At 45.4% G+C, this 21,584-nt stretch overlaps 1 protein-coding gene across 1 annotated transcript; it reads right to left on the bottom strand.

Annotated features, from left to right (window-relative positions):
• Positions 1–1,121: 1,121 nt before the first annotated feature.
• On the bottom strand, positions 1,122–21,446 carry tssc4 (tumor suppressing subtransferable candidate 4). The gene is made up of 3 exons (XM_072273125.1): positions 21,064–21,446; positions 14,744–14,816; positions 1,122–2,713 (listed from the first exon to the last, which is right to left on the bottom strand). Exon 3 carries the CDS (start codon positions 2,632–2,634, stop codon positions 1,582–1,584), a length of 1,053 nt encoding a protein of 350 aa, XP_072129226.1. The 5' UTR covers positions 2,635–2,713; positions 14,744–14,816; positions 21,064–21,446; the 3' UTR covers positions 1,122–1,581.
• Positions 21,447–21,584: the final 138 nt, after the last annotated feature.

Raw genomic sequence — 21,584 nt, 5'->3', positions numbered from 1 at the left:
AATTTCCCGGTTTATTCCTAGAGCCCTTTTTAAACAACAGAACATTAGCTATCCTCCAGTCCTGCGGCACTTCACCTGTGGCTAAGACATTTTAAGTATCTCTGCCAGGGTTCTTGCAATTTCTGCATAAGCCTCCACAAGGTCAGAGCGGACATCTTGTTAGACCCTGGGGATTTATCCACCCTAACATGTCTCAAGAGACCAAGCACCTCCTCTTCAATAATTCAAATAAAATACATGAACCGACCATTGTTTTGCCTCAGTTCTATAGACTGGGTTTGTCACTCGAGTAAATAAAGATGCAAAAAATTCATTTTAGACCTCCCCCATCTCTTTCAGCTCCATGCATTGATGACCATGCTGATCTTCAAGTGGTCCAATTTTGTTCCTTGATATCATTTTGCTCTTACTATAGCTATAGAAGCCCATGGGATTCTTTATCATCTTGTCTGACAGAGCAATCCCATGTTCACTTTGTGCCCTCCTGATTTCTCTCTCGTGTTCTCTTGCACTCAAAGCATATCATTAAAGGTCCTAATGATTGCCCTATTCAGTAAGCTGCTTATTCATTGTTTAATTTTAGTTTTGTCAGACCCAATCAGCTCTAAATATCATTTATCTAAACATGGGGAAAGAGCTGAATTCCAGAGATGAGGTAATAATGACTTCTTCACAGTGCATTCAATCAAAAGCTACCTTCATGGTGTCTAGTAAAACTGAAATCGAACTACATCAGTGTGGAGAAATTCTCCAATAGGTGGATTCATAGGACAGCTTAGTACAAAGAAATATAAGATTGTTTGAGGCCACTCACAATCCCAGAACAATGGCATAGTGGTTCCTGAGGACAGCGCCTTGCTAATTCTACCCCCTTCATCAAAAATCATCAGCTGGGGGAAGTGGTGGAGGTTGAAAGATAGGAGGAGCACCATTGATTAACAATTTAATTGGATAAACTGTATATGAACTATGGTAAACTATCTCAAACCCTTTTATTGTCTACAGGTAAAAGTCAGTGTGATGGAAAACCCAAGTGAATTCTAAGCTCAGCACTTCTCAAGCATTACTGACTGCTTGATTAGAACCAAAAGCAATGAGAGGTGGACAATAAAAGTTGGTCATGTCACAAATACCTACTTGTGGATTAATTTTATTTGAAATTTTATCTACTAATAATTGATAAACAACAGAATCTCATGTTAGGACTTCATTCTTTTCGTCTGGGTTTCAAAATAACACTGCAGTTCTTGTCACTTGAAGCATAAAGTGTTTATACATAGTGTACATTTTACTTTTACTACAGTTCAGGATCATACATCATTTCCCTCCTTTCCATCACAAACCTGATCCATTTAGAACTTCTCCTGCCTCTCCCTCCCTCACCACCTCTACATCACACTCCAAACCCTCCCCAACCCCACAACATACACCTGTGAACACAAACATTAGTTAATTGTACAAAATTAATACTACCTTACTGGGAAACTTGGAGCATGGCCTAAAAGGTGACAGCCCTGTCAAAGGAATATTTAACTAAATATTGATTTTAAGATAATCCATTTAAAATCAAACATGTGGTTATTAGTCATCCTCGCTGTCTTTATTCAATTTCATTCGAATATTCTTCCGATTTCTCTTTCTTACATTGTGAAATATGACTGATTTTTGCTCCTTCTCTTCTGTTGGCATCTGTTTCCTGTCCTTTGACAGCTCAGCTGCATCTTTATCGTGCCACCAAGCTTCTGCATCCTGGACTTCACTGCAATCTGAAAGTGCTAGTTCTACTGAACTGAGTTCACCTCTCTTTTCTCTCTTCTTGATCACATCAACCTTTTTGCCAGGACTATCCCATTCTGTTACCTTTGGTTTTGATGGCTTTCTGAAAAGGATTTTACCAACACCACTGTCAGATTTTTGATTGAAACAGGAACTGGAGCTTTCATTGAAGTCTGTTAGGTCTTCAATTAGGTCTTGCTGCATGTCTGTATTTTTTTCTTTTTTTCGTTTTTTCAGAACACCCATGAACTCAAACGCCACTGCTGTATTTTTCTTATTGCTCATTTCTGGAACATCTTCCAAGCTGTATTTTGTCCAGCGTTCTGGATGCAGAAGAAAGTCTGGGACAGAGTGTGGCTTTTTACACAAGACAGTAGTCTGCTTTGCTCTGGCTGGTACCGTGACTATCATGCTCTCTGAAGGAGAACCTTCTGTCATCTTTCCCTGAGGAGCTTGATATGGTGGACGTTTGAATTCTCCTTCAATGATCTTCTTGTCCTTGGACTGAGAAGCATCAAATTTTACTGCATTCTCCAAGCCACTGAATATTCTGTGACTGCGTGAAGTGAACCCAGAACTAGTTCCCCGTAACTGAAACAGCTGCAATGGTGGACTATTTCCAGTGGTCAGAGAATAATCTGGCACGTAATCACATTGCGGTTCAACAAGTGAGTCATCCAGCTCCCAGACACCTGGATCAGATTCATCAACATGTGACATAGAATTAAGTGACTGTGGGTTATTTTCTGAATCAGTTTCACCAATGGATATTACATCATTGAACAATCTGGTTTCATAGTTCGGGTCTGTTAGAGGCAGGAGATCTGTGGAAACCAAATTGGTCTCCTCATCTGCCATTTTATTGCAACAATGGACTGTTGTCTTCTGTAGACACTGCAGCAAACAGGTGCTTCCAGATTTCCAGGGAGCTCAAAGCCTGGTAAGGAAAGAATACGGTATTGTAGATCAGTAGACGGATACTTTAAATACTGTTTACTAAGTACATACTTATGTATTAAAAATACAAATAATCAATTTTAAATCAAAGTATTAATTTAGTTGAAGCAGTGATCAATATTTATGTTTCAGATTTGTCTGATACATTCAATGTCAACAATCCCTCTAATTTTTTCACAGCTGCACTAACAAACCATTGCTCTGTGCAAGAATTTTTTACATGGCCTGCAAACTGTGTGGAACTTTAAATGCGGAGTATTTTTTTTGTCAGTCATGCAACATTCTCTTTTCCAAATTCAAAAATTGTTGCAACAACAACAGGGTCAAAAGCTTGCCATTCTCTTATCGTCAAGAAATCTATTACCCAAGTGATTACATACACGTTAAATAAATTGAATAATAAGGCGCAGTATCGGCATCAGAACTTATAGAGGCAAGCAGTTTGTCACTCCAATAGACAGCATCGCCAAGATACTGTGACCATAACTTGTTAACTTTTGCTTCCTCATACTGCAATGCTTCAATTATATTCAAATAGCTTTCTGAAGTAATTTACAAATAGTTGCCTGATCTTCTAAAACATCATTAAGGACAGTTAACAACAGGAATTCTGCAGATGCTGGAAATTCAAGCAACACACATCCAAGTTGCTGGTGAACGCAGCAGGCCAGGCAGCATCTCTAGGAAGAGGTACAGTCGACGTTTCAGGCCGAGACCCTTCGTCAGGACTAACTGAAGGAAGAGCTAGTAAGAGATTTGAAAGTGGGAGGGGGAGGAGGAGATCCAAAATGATAGGAGAAGGCAGGAGGGGGAGTGATGGAGCCAAGAGCTGGACAGGTGATAGGCAAAAGGGATACGAGAGGATCATGGGACAGGAGGTCCGGGGAGAAAGACAAGTGGGGGGGAACCCAGAGGATGGGCAAGGGGTATAGTCAGAGGGACAGAGGGAGAAAAAGGAGAGTGAGAGAAAGAATGTGTGTATAAAAATAAATAACGGATTGGGTACGAGGGGGAGGTGGGGCATTAGCGGAAGTTAGAGAAGTCGATGTTCATGCCATCAGGTTGGAGGCTACCCAGACGGAATATAAGGTGTTGTTCCTCCAACCTGAGTGTGGCTTCATCTTTACAGTAGAGGAGGCCGTGGATAGACATGTCAGAATGGGAATGGGATGTGGAATTAAAATGTGTGGTCTCTGGGAGATCCTGCTTTCTCTGGCGGACAGAGCATAGGTGTTCAGCAAAGCGGCCTCCCAGTCTGCGTCAGGTCTCGCCAATATATAGAAGGCCACATCGGGAGCACCGTACGCAGTATATCACCCCAGCCGACTCACAGGTGAAGTGTCACCTCACCTGGAAGGACTGTCTGGGGCCCTGAATGGTGGTAAGGGAGGAAGTGTAAGGGCATGTGTAGCACTTGTTCCGCTTACAAGGATAAGTGCCAGGAAGGAGATCAGTGGGGAGGGATGGGGGGGACGAATGGACAAGGGAGTTGCGTAGGGAGCGATCACTGCAGAAAGCGGAGGGGGGGGGAGGGAAAGATGTGCTTAGTGGTGGGATCCTGTTGGAGGTGGCGGAAGTTACGGAGAATAATATGTTGGACCCAGAGGCTGGTGGGATGGTAGATGAGGACCAGGGGAATCCTATTCCTAGTGGGGTGGTGGGAGGATGGAGTGAGAGCAGATGTACGTGAAATGGGGGAGGTGTGTTTGAGAGCAGAGTTGATAGTGGAGGAAGGGAAGCCCCTTTCTTTAAAAAAGGACATCTCCCTCGTCCTGGAATGAAAAGCCTCATCTTGAGAGCAGATGCGGCAGAGTCAGAGGAATTGTGAGAAGGGGATGGCATTTTTGCAAGAGACAGGGTGAGAAGAGGAATAGTCCAGATAGCTGTGAGAGTCAGTAAGCTTATAGTAGACATCAGTGGATCAGCTGTCTCCAAAGACAGAGACAGAAAGATCTAGAAAGGGGAGGGAGGTGTTGGAAATGGACCAGGTAAACTTGAGGGCAGGGTGAAAGTTGGAGGCAAAGTTAATAAAGTCAACAGCTCAGCATGCGTGCAGGAAGCAGCGCCAATGCAGTCGTCGATGTAGCGAAGGAAAAGTGGGGGACAGATACCAGAATAGGCACGGAACATAGATTGTTCCACAAAGCCAACAAAAAGGCAGGCATAGGTAGGACCCATACGGGTGCCCATAGCTACATCTTTAGTTTGGAGGAAGTGGGAGGAGCCAAAGGAGAAATTATTAACAGTAAGGACTAATTCCGCTAGACGGAGCAGAGTGGTGGTAGAGGGGAACTGATTAGGTCTGGAATCCAAAAAGAAGTGGAGAGCTTTGAGACCATCCTTGTAAGTGGAACAAGTGCTACACATTATCCTTGTAAGCGGAACAAGTGCTACACATGCCCTTACACTTCCTCCTTAACCACCATTCAAGGCCCCAGACAGTCCTTCCAGGTGAGGCGACACTTCACCTGTGAGTCGGCTGGGGTGATATACTGCATCCGGTGCTCCCGATGTGGCCTTCTATACATTGGCGAGTCCCGACGCAGACTGGGAGACTGCTTTGCTGAACACCTACGCTCTGTCCGCCAGAGAAAGCAGGATCTCCCAGTGGCCACACATTTTAATTCCACATCCCATTCCCATTGACATGTCTATCCACGGCCTCCTCTACTGTAAAGATGAAGCCACACTCAGGTTGGAGGAACACCACCTTATATTCCGTCTAGGTAGCCTCCAACCTGATGGCATGAACATTGACTTCTCTAACTTCCGCTAATGCCCCACCTCCCCCCCGTACCCCATCCGTTATTTATTTTTATACACACATTCTTTCTCTCACTCTCCTTTTTCTCCCTCTGTCCCTCTGACTATACCCCTTGCCCATCCTCTGGGTTCCCCCCCCATTTGTCTTTCTCCCCAGACCTCCTGTCCCATGATCCTCTCATATCCCCTTTGCCAATCACCTGTCCAGCTCTTGGCTCCATCCTCCCCCTCCTGTCTTCTCCTATCATTTTGGATCTCCCCCTCCCTCACCCACTTTCAAATCTCTTACAACTCTTCCTTCAGTTAGTCCTGACGAAGGGTCTCGGCCTGAAACGTCGACTGTACCTCTTCCTAGAGATTAAGGACAGTTAACTCTATTCGAGCAGTAGTTGCTGCTTGGAAGGTTACACTCATTAAATTGCTCTTTGCAATACTGGATCAAAACTTTAATTCCTCATTAAAGCAGTAATGGCAAATGTCTTGACAGCCATCTTACTTTGTTTATTGGTGAAAATGATACAGCGTCATATCCTGTGACATTATTAATTCTTCTAGCTTTCCTTTTCTAACAGATGGCCTGCTGAACATTGTATACACTGTTTGTAGCAGTGTTTCTACATCCTGCATAATAGATACTTTTTTTCCATACATTGTCTAATCCCGGGTCTTCTCTATTGCAATGCAATGTTGCTCAGACAAATGCTTTACTTCTCAAAGAATCGCAGCCACGCTGTTATTCCTTGCAAGCATTTCATTTAACCCGTCTCACATAATCATCACCATCTCTTGAAAATCAAGATTGTTGTTTATTTTTTAAATTACTTCAACAATGGTGATACTGTCACATGTAGTTTCAAAGTATCCATAAGCATAGTCTTATATATCTGGTCAAAACTTAAAATAAAAAATTAACATTTTCTCGGCTGAAATGTCTGTGCTTTCATCAGCAATTAGGGTAGGGAAAGCAGATTTCTGCAATCCTTCCATTATATGTTTCTGAAGCACAAAGCTGATATACCGAACAAATTAAAACACAACTGACAGACACAATGGCAAAAGTAAAATGTTTTGATGAGATGGCGTCAGCGTTCAGTGGGCCAGCAGCTTATCAACAATGAGCTACCGACTTCTATTCTGTGTTTATTGTTACAATTTGTATCTATGTTGTAACTGGAAACACTGTCAATTTAAAAATATGTTGAAGCCCTAAAATATTTCAAAGTAAAGGTTGTGGTACATTTATAATTTAGAAAGTTTATGGATTATATTCATTAACACATTAGTTACAGGTTATTTCATAATTATATGAGCATAATTTCAAAATTATATTAACATTCCAGCAACAAGGTTGTGTGTCCAGGGATACTTCAGTCGTGCAGCTGTTCACCCACACAGCTTAGAGGGAACAGTGGTGGGTGCCCACTATTTTGTCTCAATAAAGATCAGCAGACTGATAGCAATTTAGTGTAATAATATTAAATATAAGCCTGACCAATCATTAATTTGCCATTAACTTTACTCAAAGTATAACAAACTCACTTTCAATCTGAACAAATTGCAGTGAATCATTTGACTGTGATTCCAATTGAATATGGATAATTTACTTTTGAAAAGTAAAAATAATTTAGTATATTTGTATAAAAAAACTGTTTACAGATTGATGTACTAATCTGATTACCCAAATTTGATAGTACATACAAAAGTAATATCCATAATTTGGTTGTTAAACTTCCCCTATCCTCCAAGTCATTACTGTTATTTCAAAGAAGCCACGAATTTTTGCATGGGCTGAATTTTGATTTTCCCAGCCAAAGGCACTAGACAATTGTAACATACTGGCTGAGGTTACTAGCTCTCCATAAACTTGGGTGCAACATTGTTGTTTATAATCAGTGGTGTATGTTTATAAATTGTCAGGCAGTTAAAAAATTAAAGTTTTGTGAGTAAAAGTGTCTACTTATATGTTTCAGAGTTATCAATGTAACTGTTTAGGCTTGTTTCAGGGACACTGCAGATGCTAGAATGTGGAGCAACGAATACTCTGCTGGAGGAACTTAGTGAGTATCTCTAAGGGGAAAGGAATTGCTGGCATTTGGGTCAAAACTCTTCATTTCGACTCACATTTCAGTAAAAATTGAATATTGTGACCAGATTTTACTTTGCATATTGCTAGTTGTGGTTCCAGCATCAACAATAGAAACGTTTTTTTCAGGAAGGTAAGTAATGGTGAGAATTGAACATGTTCAAACTTAGCATAATTCTGGTACCAAGTATAAAACAACAGATGAAAGGTGTAATCTGTATTCCAACAACCTCATGAGCAACTTCTATTGCACACAATGCTTTAATCGCCTTGGATGAGATTCTTCTTCATTGCTTTTTGGTGAAAACAACCTACGACATGTAGGTTTACCATTAACTTGGTAAATAAAACAGATAAAATTGCACATTCTTCATGAATGAGACCTTCCTTTGGAGGATCAGCAGAGTTACATCAATATGCTGCACATAGCATCTCTAAGCCTTAAAGACAAGGTGAAGGAGAATCCCAGAAGATTATACAGCTACGTTAAGAGAAAAAGGATTGCAAGGGACAAAAGTGGTCCTCTGGAAGATCGGAATAGTAATCCGTATGCAGAGCCAATTAAGATGGGAGAGATCTTGAATGAATTTTTTGCATCTTTATTTACTCAGGAGACAGACACAGAGTCTATAGAAGTGAGGCAACACAGCATCAACTTCATGGACCCTATACAGAGTACAAAGGAGGTGTTTGCTGTCTTGAGGCAAATTAGGGTGACTAAATTGCTAGGGCCTGACAAGGTGTTCTCTCAGACCTGTGGGAGGCATGTGCAGAAATTGCTTGGGCCCTAGCAGAGGTATTTAAATCATCCTTAGCAACAAGTGAAGTACCAGAGGAATAGCCAATATTGTTCTGCTGTTTAAAGAAGGCTCTAAAAATAAACCAGGAAATTATAGGCTGGTGAGTCTGTCATCAGAAGTGGGAAAGTTACTGGAAGGTATTCTAAGGCATGGGTCCCCAACCTTTTTTGCATTGCTGACTGGTTTAATATTGACAATATTCTTGCAGACCGGCCGACCAGGGGGGTGGGGGGGGGGTAGGGTTGCCAACGGACAAGAGTAGCAGTCAAATGCGTTGTTTACCCAGAAAGACTACAATGACCATGAAGCCTTGCACGGGCACCAGTGTGCATGCACGTCGTGACCTGCCGATACCCACGCCCCCAGCAAATCCTTTTTGGCGATTCTGTTCGTGGGGGTGGGTGTTAATCACTACTGGAATATAGGCGATAATGGGGTAATACACTCAATTTTGTTTCTAAAAGGGTTTATCTAACGAATTTAATATTAAACACACAGCGCATATTTTCCTCGCATGAATACAGTGATAAGTCAATTATCAGGGGAGGACAGGGGAGCTTGAAGTAAGTGTTGAACGAACTTCCAGTAGAAGTGGTAGAGGCAGGTTCGATATTATCATTTAAAGAAAAATTGGATGGGTATATGAACAGGAAAGGAATGGAAGGTTATGGGCTGTGTGCAGGTCGGCGGGACTAGGTGAGAGTAGTGTTCGGCATGGACTAGAAGGGCCGAGATGGCCTGTTTCCGTGCTGTAATTGTTATACGGTCACTTATAAGTCAATAGCATCATAACATTTTAAGTAACATTTGGATATTAAACACACAGCGATATTTTCCCTGTATAAATATATAAAATCATTGCAACACACCAATATCGCTGAATCAGTGGGAGCCCTGGGCTTGTTTCCCTGCAACAACATGGTCCTATTGAGGGGTGATGGGAGACAGCAATACTCGAAGGGAGTTCCTTATGTCCAGTCTATTCCGCAGTTTAGTTTTCGTTGTATTCATTGCAGAAAACTCTGCTTCGCAGAAAAATGTCGGAAATGAAAGCAACGTTTTCAGTGCTTTCGTGGCTACCTCAGGATATTTAGCCTTGACTTTGATCCAAAATGCCGACAGCGATGTCAAACATACTTTTCAGCCCCTCATCATTTGCAAGCTCGAGGAGTTGATCTCCTTCCCACCCTGACACGGATGACGCGCGGGTCATGACCTTGCATGCGTAATGGCTGATCAGTGGCCGTGACAGGGAATGAGGAAAGGTGCGGTTGACTCATATCGTCAAATCACATCACTTCCTCGTGGCCCGGTAGCGCATGCTCTGCGGCCTGGTACCAGTCCACAGCCCGGTGGTTGGGGACCGCTGTTCTAAGGGACTGGATAAATGAGTATTTGGCTAGAAATGGACTGATTAAGGATAGTCAGCATGGCTTTGTGCGTGGTACATCATGTCTAACCAATCTTAATAGAGTTTTTTAAGGAAGTTACCAGGAAAGTGGATGAAGGCAAGGAGGTGGATGTTGCCTACATGGACTTTAGCAAGGAAATTGACAATTTCCCGCATGGGAGGTTGGTCAAGGAGGTTCAGTCCTCAGCATTCAGGATGAGGTAGTAAATTGGCTTTGACATTGGCTTTGTGGAAGAAGTCAGAGTAGTAGTAGTAGATGGTTGCCTCTCTGACTGGAGGCCTGTGACTAGTGGAGTGCCACAGGGATCAGTACTGGGTCTACATCAACGATCTGGATGATAATGTGGTTAACTGGATCAGCAAATTTGCAGATGACACCAAGGTTGGGGGTGTAGTGGACAGTAAGAAAGGTGATCATGGCTTGCAAAGGGATCTGGATCAAATGGAAAAATGGGTAGAAAAATGGCAGATGGAACTTGATGCAGACAAGTGTGAGATGTTGTACTGTAGGACCAACCAGGGTAGGTCTTACACAGTGAATGGTAGGACACTGAGGAGTGCTGTAGAGCAAAGGGATCTGAGAATACAGATCTATAATTCATTGAAAATGGTGTCACAAGTAGACAAGATCATAAAGAGGGCTTTTGGCACATTGGCCTTCATAAATCAAGCAAATATTGAGGATAGGAGATGGGATGTTATGCTGAAGTTGTATAAGACATTGGTGAGGCCTAATCTGGAGTATTGTGACAGTTTTGGTCACCTTTCTACAGGAAAGATGGAAATAAGACTGGAAGTGTACAGGGAAACTTTACAAGGGTGGTGCAGGGTCTGGAGGATTGAGTCATAAGGAAAGATTGAATTCATTAGAACTTCATTCCTTGGAGCGTAGAAGATTAAGGGGAAATTTGATAGAGGTATATAAAATTATGAGGAGTAAAGATAGGGTAAATGCAAGCAGGCTTTTTCCATGGAGGTTGGATGAGACTACCAGAGGTCAAAGGTTAAGGGTGAAAGGTTTAAGGGAATATGAGGGGGAAACATCTTCACTCTGAGGGTGGTGAGTGTGTGGAATGAGCTGCCTGCACAAGTGGTGCATGCAAACTTGATTTCAACATTTAAGATAAGTGTGGATAGGTACATGAATGATAGGGGTATGGCATGATATGGTCCCAATGCTGGTCACTGGGAGTAGGTAGCTTAAATGGTTCGCCGCAGACTAGAAGGGTCTGTTTCTGTGCTGTTCCTTTCTATGACTCTATTACAATGGCCAACATAGTAAATAATTCACTGTAATGACCCTCACTGACTATGAAAACTATCTGCAACCCATTGTGACTTGCATATAGGGATTAATCACCTGTTCATCAGCTTGGAGCCTCCTGAAATAAAGGAATCAATCTAGCCAGTGCAACACAAAATTGCACGAACCATGGAGATCTTGCAGAGAACTTATAAAACTTCTTAATACGTTTCTCCTGAATAACTCTGACTGCAATGTGCAGCCTGAAATTTCCCATTAAGTAATGTACTTTTGGACCGTCTTACTGAACATTTCACAATCTTCTGAAGCACTGGGTAGACTTAACACTCAAGCATGCAGGTACAGCACCTTTACGTGGACAAAGGTATATTGCCCCAGACAAAAGAGCAGGAGAAGGGGAGGACTCCAAGCCAGGCTAAAACACCAAAGCATCAAACAACTTCTACCTGTATCTTGTTAGCAAACATACAGTCACCGGAGAACAAAACTGAGAACCTAAGGGCAAGATTGCTGAACTGGAGGGAAAAGAGAAATTGCTGCGCTCTCTGTATCGTGGAAACATGGCTCACTCTGGACATGCTGGATATGTCAGTAAGACCCAAGGGCTTCTGATAAAACAGGATAGACCAGTCTGCTGATTCGGAGAAGGCAAAAAGTGGGGGTTCATGTCTGTGATTCATAATAACCTCTTTGTGGTGCTCAGATGCAGTGGTCTTATGGTGCTTTTGCTCCCCCAACCTGGAACATTTAACAATCAAGTGCCGACTAGTTTAATTATCAAGGGAGTTCTCTGTGATCCTGACCATAGTTTACATACCACCAACAGCCAACATTAAGCAGGTACTCAAGCAAACAAGAAACAACTTACCCCAATGCCTTTCAAACATTGTCAGGAACTTCAATCAGGCCTCTGAAATCTCTGCCCAAGACACTCGACCACTGCTATAGTATGATTAGGAATGCCTATTGTTGCATGCCTAAACCGTATTTTGGGAAATCGGATCACTTGGCAGTCCTCCTACCTGCATACAGGCAGAGGCTAAAGAGCAAGGCACCAGAGATAGGTTAACAAATACCTGGTCGCAGGAGGCATAGGAGCGGCAATGGGATTGCTTGGAATTGGTGAACTGGACAATGTTCAAGGACACAAAGGATCTGAATGAATACACCACAGTTGTCATGGACTTTATAAAAACTGTTGTAGACAAAATCATTTGGAGTCTTCCCCAACCAGAAATCCTGGATGAACCATGAGATCCAAAATCTGCAGAGGGCCAGGTCAGTGACATTCAGGTCTGGTGACCAAGTAAAATAAATACGAGAATTCTAGGTACAATCTCCAGAAAGCAATCTCATGTGTGAAGAAGCAATCCTGGACCAAACATGAATCACTAAAGGATGCTAGACAGCTGAGGCAGACCTTCAATGCTATCACTTCTTACATAGTGAAACCAAGTGACTTAGGTGACTAAAAAGTTTTGCTCCCAGATAAACTCAATGCCTTTTATGCTCACTTTGGTTGGCAAAACATGGAGGCACCTTCACAAACTCCCCACAACCCCTGATAACCCTGTGATTTCAGTCTCTAAGGCCATTGTGAGAGTATCTTTCAGGAGGGTGAACCCAAAGAAACCATTTGGCCAAGACAGGGTACCTGGTTGAGTACTAAAGACCTGTGCTGATCAACTGGCTGAGTGTTCACTGATATTTTTAACCAGTCTGATGTACCCACCTGCTTCAAGCAGACTTCAAAGATACTAATGTCCAAGAAGAATGTGGTAACCTGCCTCAATGACTATCATCCAGTAGCACTTATAACCACTGTAATGAGGTGTTTTGAGAGGTTGGTGATAAAACACATCAACTCCTAGCTGAGAAGTGCCTTGGATCTGCTCCAATTTGCCTACTGTTACAACAGGTTAACAGCATATGCCATTTTATTAGCTCTTCATTCAACCCTGGAACATCTGGACAACGAAGATACATATATCAGGATGCTCTTCAGCGACTAAAGGCTCTGCGTTCAACACTATTATACTCTCAAAACTAACCAATAAGCTTCAAGATCTTGCTTTCAATACCTCCTTGCACAACTGGATCCTCAATTTCCTCATTTGCAGACTCCAGTCAGTTCAGTGGCACAACAACATCTACTCCACAATCTCCATCAGTACAGAGGCACCACAAGGCTGTGTGCTTAGCCCCCTGCCTTGCTTGCTTTATACTTACAACTGTGAGGCTAAGCACAGCTCCAATGACCTATTTAAGTTTGCTGACAATGCCGCTGTTGTTGCTGAGTCAAATGTGGTGACAAGACAGCATATAGGAAGGAGATTGAAAATCTCCGTGAGTGGTGCCACAACAGCAACTCCTAACTCAATGTCAGCAAGACAAAGAGACTGATTATTGACTTCAGGAGGAGGAAAGCTGAGGTCCATGAGCCAGTCCTCACTGGGGGATCAGAGATAGATGGTCAGCAACTTTAAATTCCTCGGTGTTATCATCTCAGAGGATGTGTCCTGGGTCCAGCACGCAAGTGCAATTACAAAGAAAGTACAGCAGTGCCTCTACTTTCTTAGAAGTTTGAGATGATTTGGCATGTCATCGGAAACTTTAACAAACTTCTATACAGTAGATGTATGGTGGAGAGTATATTGACTGGTTGCATCACAGCCTGGTATGGAAACACCAATGTCCTTGAAGGAAAAAAACTACAAAAAGTAGTGGCTACGGCCTAATCCATCACAGGTAAAGCCCTGCCCACTACTGAGCACATCTACACGAAGTGCTGTTGCAGGAAAGTAGAATCCATCATCAGGGACTCCCAGCATCCAGGCCATGCTCTCTTCTCACTGCTACCATCAGGAAGGTACAGCAGCCTCAGGACTCACACCACCAGGTTCAGGAACAGTCATTACCCCTCAACCATCAGGCTCTTGAACCAGAGTAACTTCATTCGCCCCTTCAATGAACCGTTTCGATAACCTTTGGACTCACTTTCAAGGACTCTTCATCTCATGTTCTCAAAATTTATTATTTATTTATGATTATTATTTTTTATTTATCTTTGCATTTATATAAATCTGTTGTCTTTTGCATACTGGTTGTCGCCCTATTAGTGCAGTTTTTCATTGATTCCATTATGGTCATTGGATTTAATGACTATGTCTGCAAGAAAATGAATCTCAGGGTTGTATATGGTGACATGTATGTACTTTAATAATAAACTTACTTTTAACTTTGAGAATGGTGGCAAAGCAGGTTGGAGAATATGGTCTCCCATCCATGGCCTCACCTGTCTTGGTAGCCTGACCATCATGGTAGGTGTTACTGCCACTGACTGCAGCTGCCATAGGGGCAGCAATACACAAGGCAATGATATAACAAATGCAAGTTCTGCATTAACACTCTCTAAATCATCAAGGTCAGATTTTAGTGCCAAATAGAGTGGAGTAGCTTAATCATCAAACATATTATGTAAGTATGAAAGATGAAGCAATTCACACTGCATCAGAAAATTTTGCATTAGAGTCCCAATAAATGAATCTTCAAATATATCATTTATTGGAACGAAGTTGCCATTTTTGCCTGATGTTAAACAAAATATTTAAATCCATCAATTACCCTTTGGATATACAGTATTACAGCATTCTCCCCTCCAACATCCATCATTGGAGAGATCTACTTACCTTGTTCTGAGACTGGGCTAGTTTCCCTTCTTCTCGGTCTGTCAAAGCTACCAGGGTCGTGAGCTCACACACACTGCAAAAACAATGTCAGCAGCAATAAATCAATAATTTTTATTTGCTAATTTCCCTAAGACATAATTTGGACTGGCAAATATCCAAATAAATGTAAAGACATGAAAAAGGATCTAGTGCTTTCCCGGTATATATGACCCTTACAATTTGATTGTAAATAAGGTGGGAGAGTGGAAACCTGATTGGATGAGGACTAACCAATCAGGAGGGTCGGGCTATAGGGGTATAAATACCACCAGACATGCCTGGGCATCATCCTTGATGAAGATGGCACAGTTTGTTGTCATCGAAACGTTAGTTATAATCCATATCTGCCCAAGAAGAGTTTAAATGTAAAGACATGTTAAGTTTGAAACTGTTATTTACCACGGTGGTTTACGATGATATTTCACAACATCCATATTAATTATTTTTATAGATGAACTACATATGAGCATTAAACTCTTCCAGAACATGATTCCAAATGGCAAAGAGATCCTCAGTGTCTGGGCCTACCTTCCCCCCCCCCCCCCCCAATAAACATGATTAAAATTGATTCACCACTCTTAAGCTATTCCAATGTAATGTGGTGACCCACTTTCCAGCACACTCGAACCAGCTCACAAAACAGCGCGCACCAGCCCCAAAAAGGGCGCCAGGCCATCTTCACCAGCAGGGGGAAAAACCCGTGCGCGGAAAGGGTCTGCAAATATGCATTCCCTACAGCAGTCCTGCCCGGGGAGGGCAGGAACGGGAAGGCTTTAAAGGAGGCCGCAAAATTTGAATAAATCTCTTTTTTTGCAACTACAACTCACCAACTACGTGTCGTTATTCTAGCGCTGTGTGTAGCACACCATTAGTTGGTGACCCCGACGGCCCAAACGATATTTGGACCAGAGATGACTGACGCCGCATCTGCTTATGCAGTTTCATTAAAACTGCCAAGCTTCTGGACGCAGCGACCTTGCCTATGGTTCGAACAAGCAGAAGCCCAATTCCACATTCGGCAGATAACCTCGGATTCCACTTGTTACTACTACGTAGTGAGCTCCCTCGACCAGAAGACAGCTGCACAAGTTGAGGAGTTTATATAGTCGCCCCTGGAGGACGACAAATACACAGCATTCAAAGCCCTGCTCATAAGGACTTTTGGACTCTCACGGCATGAGCGAGCTGCCTGCTTACTGCACCTGGATGGTTTGGGAGACAGGCCGCCGTCAGAATTAATGAACGAAATGCTGGCCCTGGCTGAAGGACACAAACCCTGCCTCATGTTTGAGCAGGCGTTCCTAGAGCAACTGCCCGAGGACATATGCCTGCTGCTGTCCGACGCAGATTTCAGCGACCCCCGGGAGGTGGCGGCCTGGGCAGATGTGCCGTGGAGGCCAAGAAGGCATCCGTTGCACAGATCACCAAGCCGCGTGCCCAATGGCAGACCAGACCAGGCCCGGCAGCAGAGCCCACAAAACCCAGCGACGGGACTGAGGAGCCCAGCGAACAATGGTGCTTCTACCACCAGCGGTGGGGCACAGAGGCCCGTCGCTGTAGACTGCCCTGCAGATTCCCGGGAAACGCCAGGGCCAGCCGCCGCTGATGGTTACGGCAGCTGGCCATCAGGACAGCCTCCTGTATGTCTGGGACAAGCAGTCGAGACGCCACTTTTTGGTCGACACCGGAGCGGAGATCAGCGTTTTACCTCCAACGAGTTACGACACCCGCAACAGAGAACCGGGACCCACACTGAGGGCCGCAAATGGCAGCACAATACAGACCTACGGCACCCGCACGGTGCAGCTACAGTTCAGCTCCAGCCGGTTCACGTGGGACTTCACACTGGCTGCCGTAGCCCAACCACCCCTGGGGGCGGATCTTCTGCGAGCTCACAGCCTGCTGGTCAACCTGCAAGGGAAGTGAATAGTCCACGCCAAGACTTTTCAAGCGTTCTCCCTGGGTGAAGCCAAGTTGCCAGCCCCACACCTGGACTCCAGCACGCCGTCCGACGATGAACTCACCAGGGTCCTGGCAGATTTCCCATCAGTTCTGACACCGCAGTTCACGGCAGCCATGCCCAGACACGGAGTACAGCACCACATCTCGACGCAGGGACCACCCTTCCACACCCGTGCTCGAAGGCTCCCCCCGGACAAGCTTCGACTGGCGAAGGAGGAGTTCAAGAAGATGGAGGAATTGGGAATCATACGACAGTCCGACAGCCCACGGGCCTCCCCCCTGCACATGGTGCCCAAGGCAACGGGGGGGGCTGGAGACCACACAGCGACTACCGCAGGCTGAACGAGGCTACAACGCCAGACCGCTACCCTGTGCCGCATATTCAAGACTTTGCAGCAAACCTACATGGCGCAAGGATCTTTTCCAAGGTAGAACTCGTCTGGGGATACCATCAAATCCCGGTACATCCGGACGACATCCCCAAAACAGCACTCATCACCCCGTTCGGCCTTTTCGAATTCCTCCGAATGCCATTCCGCCTAAAGAATGTCGCACAGACGTACCAGCAGCTAATGGACGCGGTGGGACGCGACCTGGACTTTGCATTCACCTATTTGGACGACATCCTCATAGCCAGCAGTAGTCGTCAGGAGCATCTGTCCCACCTCCGTCAACTCTTCGCCCAACTGAGCGAATTCGGCCTTACAATCAACCCAGCCAAATGCCAGTTCGGATTTGACACCATCGACCTCCTGGGCCACAGGATTACTAAAGACGGGGCAACCCCTCTGCCCGCCAAGGTAGACGCGGTCTGCCACTTCCTCCGACCCAACACAACCAAAGGCCTGCAGGAATTCGTGGGTATGGTGAATTTCTACCACCGTTTCCACCCCTCAGCCGCCTGAATCATGCACCCCCTGTTCACCCTGATGTTGGATAAGGGCAAGGACAGTACCTGGGACGAAGAGGCCGCAGCCGCTTTCATTAAAACCAAAGACGCCTTGGCAAATGCCGCGATGCTAGTGCACCCCAGAACGGACATTCCTACTGCCCTCACGGTGCACACATCCAACACAGCAGTCGGTGGAGTGCTGAAACAACTCATTGAGGGTCGCTGGCAACCCCTGGCATTCTTCAACAAACACCTACGACCACCCGAACTCAAATACAGTGCTTTCGACCGGGAGCTATTGGCACTATACCCGGCAATCCGGCATTTCAGAAACATCTTAGAAGGTAGGCCCTTCACCGTGTTCACAGACCACAAACCGCTTACCTTTGCGTTCACTAAGGTATCCGACCCCTGGTCGTCCTGCCAGCAGCCACATCTGTCCTACATCTCCGAGTACACGACGGACATCCGGCGTGTCTCTGGAAAGGACAACGTCGTGGCGGACGCACTATCCAGACCTACCATACAGGCCCTGTCCCAGGGGGTGGACTATGCAGCACTGGCAGAGGCACAGCAGGCAGAAGCTGAGATCCCCAGTTACAGGACTGCAGTCTCTGGTTTGCAGCTCCAAGACCTCCCCGTAGGCCCAGGTGAGAGGACCATACTGTGTAACGTAGCTAGCGGCCAACCCGCCCTATCGTCCCGGCAGTCTGGCGGCAGAGAGTTTTCGAGTCCATTCACAACTTAGCACACCCCTCCATCAGGACAACCATCCAGCTGGTCCCCAACAGGTTTGTGTGGCATGGACTTCGTAAACAGGTCAGTGAATGGGCCAAAACATGCATGCAGTGCCAAATGGCCAAGGTGCAGCGGCACACCAAGGCTCCGCCGCAGCGGTTCGAACCCACCTGCCGGAGGTTCGACCACATTCATGTGGATATCGTGGGGCCCCTGCCAGTGTCACGTGGAGCGCGGTACCTCCTAACTATGATAGACCGGTTCACCAGATGGCCAGAGGCAGTCCCGCTCACCGACACCATCTCCGAATCCTGCGCCCGAGCACTGATCGCAACCTGGGTAGCCCGCTTCAGGGTACCGGCCCACATTACCTCCGACGGGCGCCCAGTTCACCTCCAGCCTGTGGTCGGCTACGGCCAGCCTTTTAGGAACACAGCTACACCACACAACTACCTACCACCCACCGTCGAACGGACTAGTGGAGCATTTCCACCGTCACCTGAAGTCGGCTCTCATGGCCCGCCTGGAGGGGCCTAACTGGGTGAACGAACTCCCTGGGTCCTGCTCGGAATCCGCACGGCACCCAAGAAGGATCTGCACACCTCGTCGGCCAAGTTGGTGTACGGTGCACCCCTGGTAGTCCCAGGAGAGTTCATACCAGCCCCAAGGGGGCAAGAGGAAGAACCCGCAGCAGCCCTGGACAGACTACGGGAGAGGCTCGGTAACCTGGCCTCCATACCCACTTCACAGCACGGACAGAGCCCGATCTGCGTACCCAAAGATCTGCAGAACTGTAAGTTTCTTTTTGTACGATGGGGCGGACACCGGGCACCGCTACAGTGGCCCTACAAGGGGCCGTTTAAGGTGATCAGGTACAACGGGTCCACGTTCGTGCTGGACATTGTGGGGAGAGAGGAGGTTTTCACGGTGGACCGACTCAAACCGGCCCACGTGGACTTGGCGCAGCCGGTCCGGGCTCAGGCACCGCGGCGCAGGGGCAGACCTCCCAAACAGAGGCCGATCCAGACTGTGGACACTGGGGGATGTATTGCCGGTTCTGGGGGTGGGGGGGATTATGTGGTGACCCACTTTCCAGCGCACTCGAACCGGCTCACAAAACAGCGTGCGCCAGCATAGTCTGCGAATATGCATTCCCCACAGCAGTCCCGCCCGGGGAGGGCAGGAACGGGAAAGCTTTAAAGGAGGCCGCAAAGTTTGAATAAGTCTCTTTTTTCGCAACTACAACTCACCGACTACGTGTTGTTATTCTAGTGCCATCTGTAGCACACCGCTACAATAGTTTACTTTACATCAAATGCTTTTAGATGGATTAAGTAATTTCTTCATTATTTTATCTAAGGTCAGACAATTCAGGTAACCCTTCCTATGTCAAATGGTGATGAGTGTACACAACTATTCTTTCAGCATATTAGGCACTATCAATGGTCTCAATACCTGCTTTCCTCACAGCCCCAGTAGTATTGCTGAATATTTGTATAATGTTTGATATCAATCAGATCACCTACAACACCAGAATTTAAATTGCTTATTGATCCCAAATTCCTAAGTGTTCAACTTAAGGCTTAGAGATTTGATTTATTGGTAGTACTATGTGTTACAAAGAACTGATAGATTTCCTGCCAGTTTCTGTAATGTTGTACTTCAGGTATTTAGCATACTTCATGATCTGTTTCTTTAACCCTCCACCCCCTCCCCTACCAAGATCATCAGGGGTTTGGAAATAATCTGAATTTGATGTCTTTATAAGGGATCAGCATGGGCTAAGGATCTTATCCACTGAACCTGCACCTGCTAAAAACTGTGAACTTTACTCAGTAGACTACTAAAGCTGGTTAATTAGATATCGTAATAGTAGGAAAATAATGTGTCAATGGCAAGGAGTAGGCAAAGCATTTGTATGAGAGAGTCACTCCAGAAAGATCAAGTTCTTTACTCAGTTAATAGACAGAGTTAAATTGTCAATGTTAACAGAATCTTTTCCTGTTACCCTTTCTTGCTTCATTTCCAGCTCTTCACTCTCCCCATACTCAGTCATGCAACATTTCATTTTCACTCTCCTGGATATATACTATCCCAATTTCACTTTAGTACTCCAACCATGTGCTTTGTTTATATGAGTTCAAAGCTATGTTGGCATTTTCCGAAGGAATAATTCATCTATTTGCAAAGCATTATAAACAAAAGCCAAACCGTTCCACATCTTTCTCATCAACTTTTAGCCCAAAATATAAGCCGAGGGCTAACCTCACAGGTATCATCGTCTATATATATGTACTTTTCTCCAAATTGTCTATTTGTTCACAAATTAATATATTAACAGGGAGAGGCGAACTGAAAGAATGCAGATTTGGGACTGAGTTGAACAAATAGAGAAAAGTACATATAGATGATAACTGTTGCCTGTGGGTGAGGTGAGGTTAGTCCTCGGCATATGCTTGGGGCTAGATGTTGATGAGAGGCGATAAGTGGAATGAGGAGTCTGATAGGAGGGGGGAAAGGGATGAAGGAGGGAAAGTGATGGGCAGATGAGGAGAAGGGAAGGGGTACGCGGGGAACCCGAATGGGGAATAGAAAAACAGAGAGCATGTAAAATGACGTTTGGTGACCCGTTTCTGGCGCCATTCCCTCTCCACCGCCCCACCGTCCCCCCCCCCCCCGCCAGACTCACAGATTCCGAGTGGTGGACAGGATGCTATTTAACTCTAAAAGGACTGCGGTTCTCTGTTCATTAAGTTGTGACTCCGGGTCCATGTCCCTCTGGTTTCAGTGTAGGCCGGGTTCCCAAGTACGGCTCAGCACCTTCCGTTACGGATCCTTCACCCGCGCTCACCGGAAACGACGGATCAGAGCGGCCAATTGCCTCTTAGCAACGGCGCTTTGGGAGTTGTAGTCCTATCCCTTCAGTCTCTAGCTCCTTACATCCATGTAACTGCAGCTCCCGTAATCCCTCTCCGACAGTCTTAAGGTCTCTCGGAACTCCGACGCTGTCATAACTTTGCTTTGTGGCGGGTCACGGCATTTGATGATATTGCCGACCCAGGACGGTTCCGTGGCTTTGACCTGGCGGTCAGTATTCCCTACCCAGCCAAATTGATAGATATTGACAGCTACCTGGACCAGTCAGAGCCAAGAAGCAAGATGGTGACCAATCAGAGCGGCGGTCTTTCTGAGTGGGCTCCGCCCCCTCCC

The sequence above is a fragment of the Mobula birostris genome, chromosome 11 (genome assembly GCF_030028105.1).
Source record: "Mobula birostris isolate sMobBir1 chromosome 11, sMobBir1.hap1, whole genome shotgun sequence".
NCBI lineage: Eukaryota > Metazoa > Chordata > Chondrichthyes > Myliobatiformes > Myliobatidae > Mobula > Mobula birostris.
This window is presented reverse-complemented; position numbering and strand designations above follow the sequence as displayed.

What these genes read in the sequence shown, in the direction of transcription:
- tssc4 (XM_072273125.1), bottom strand. Translation starts at nt 2,634, where the DNA reads ATGGCAGATGAGGAGACCAATTTGGTTTCCACAGATCTCCTGCCTCTA.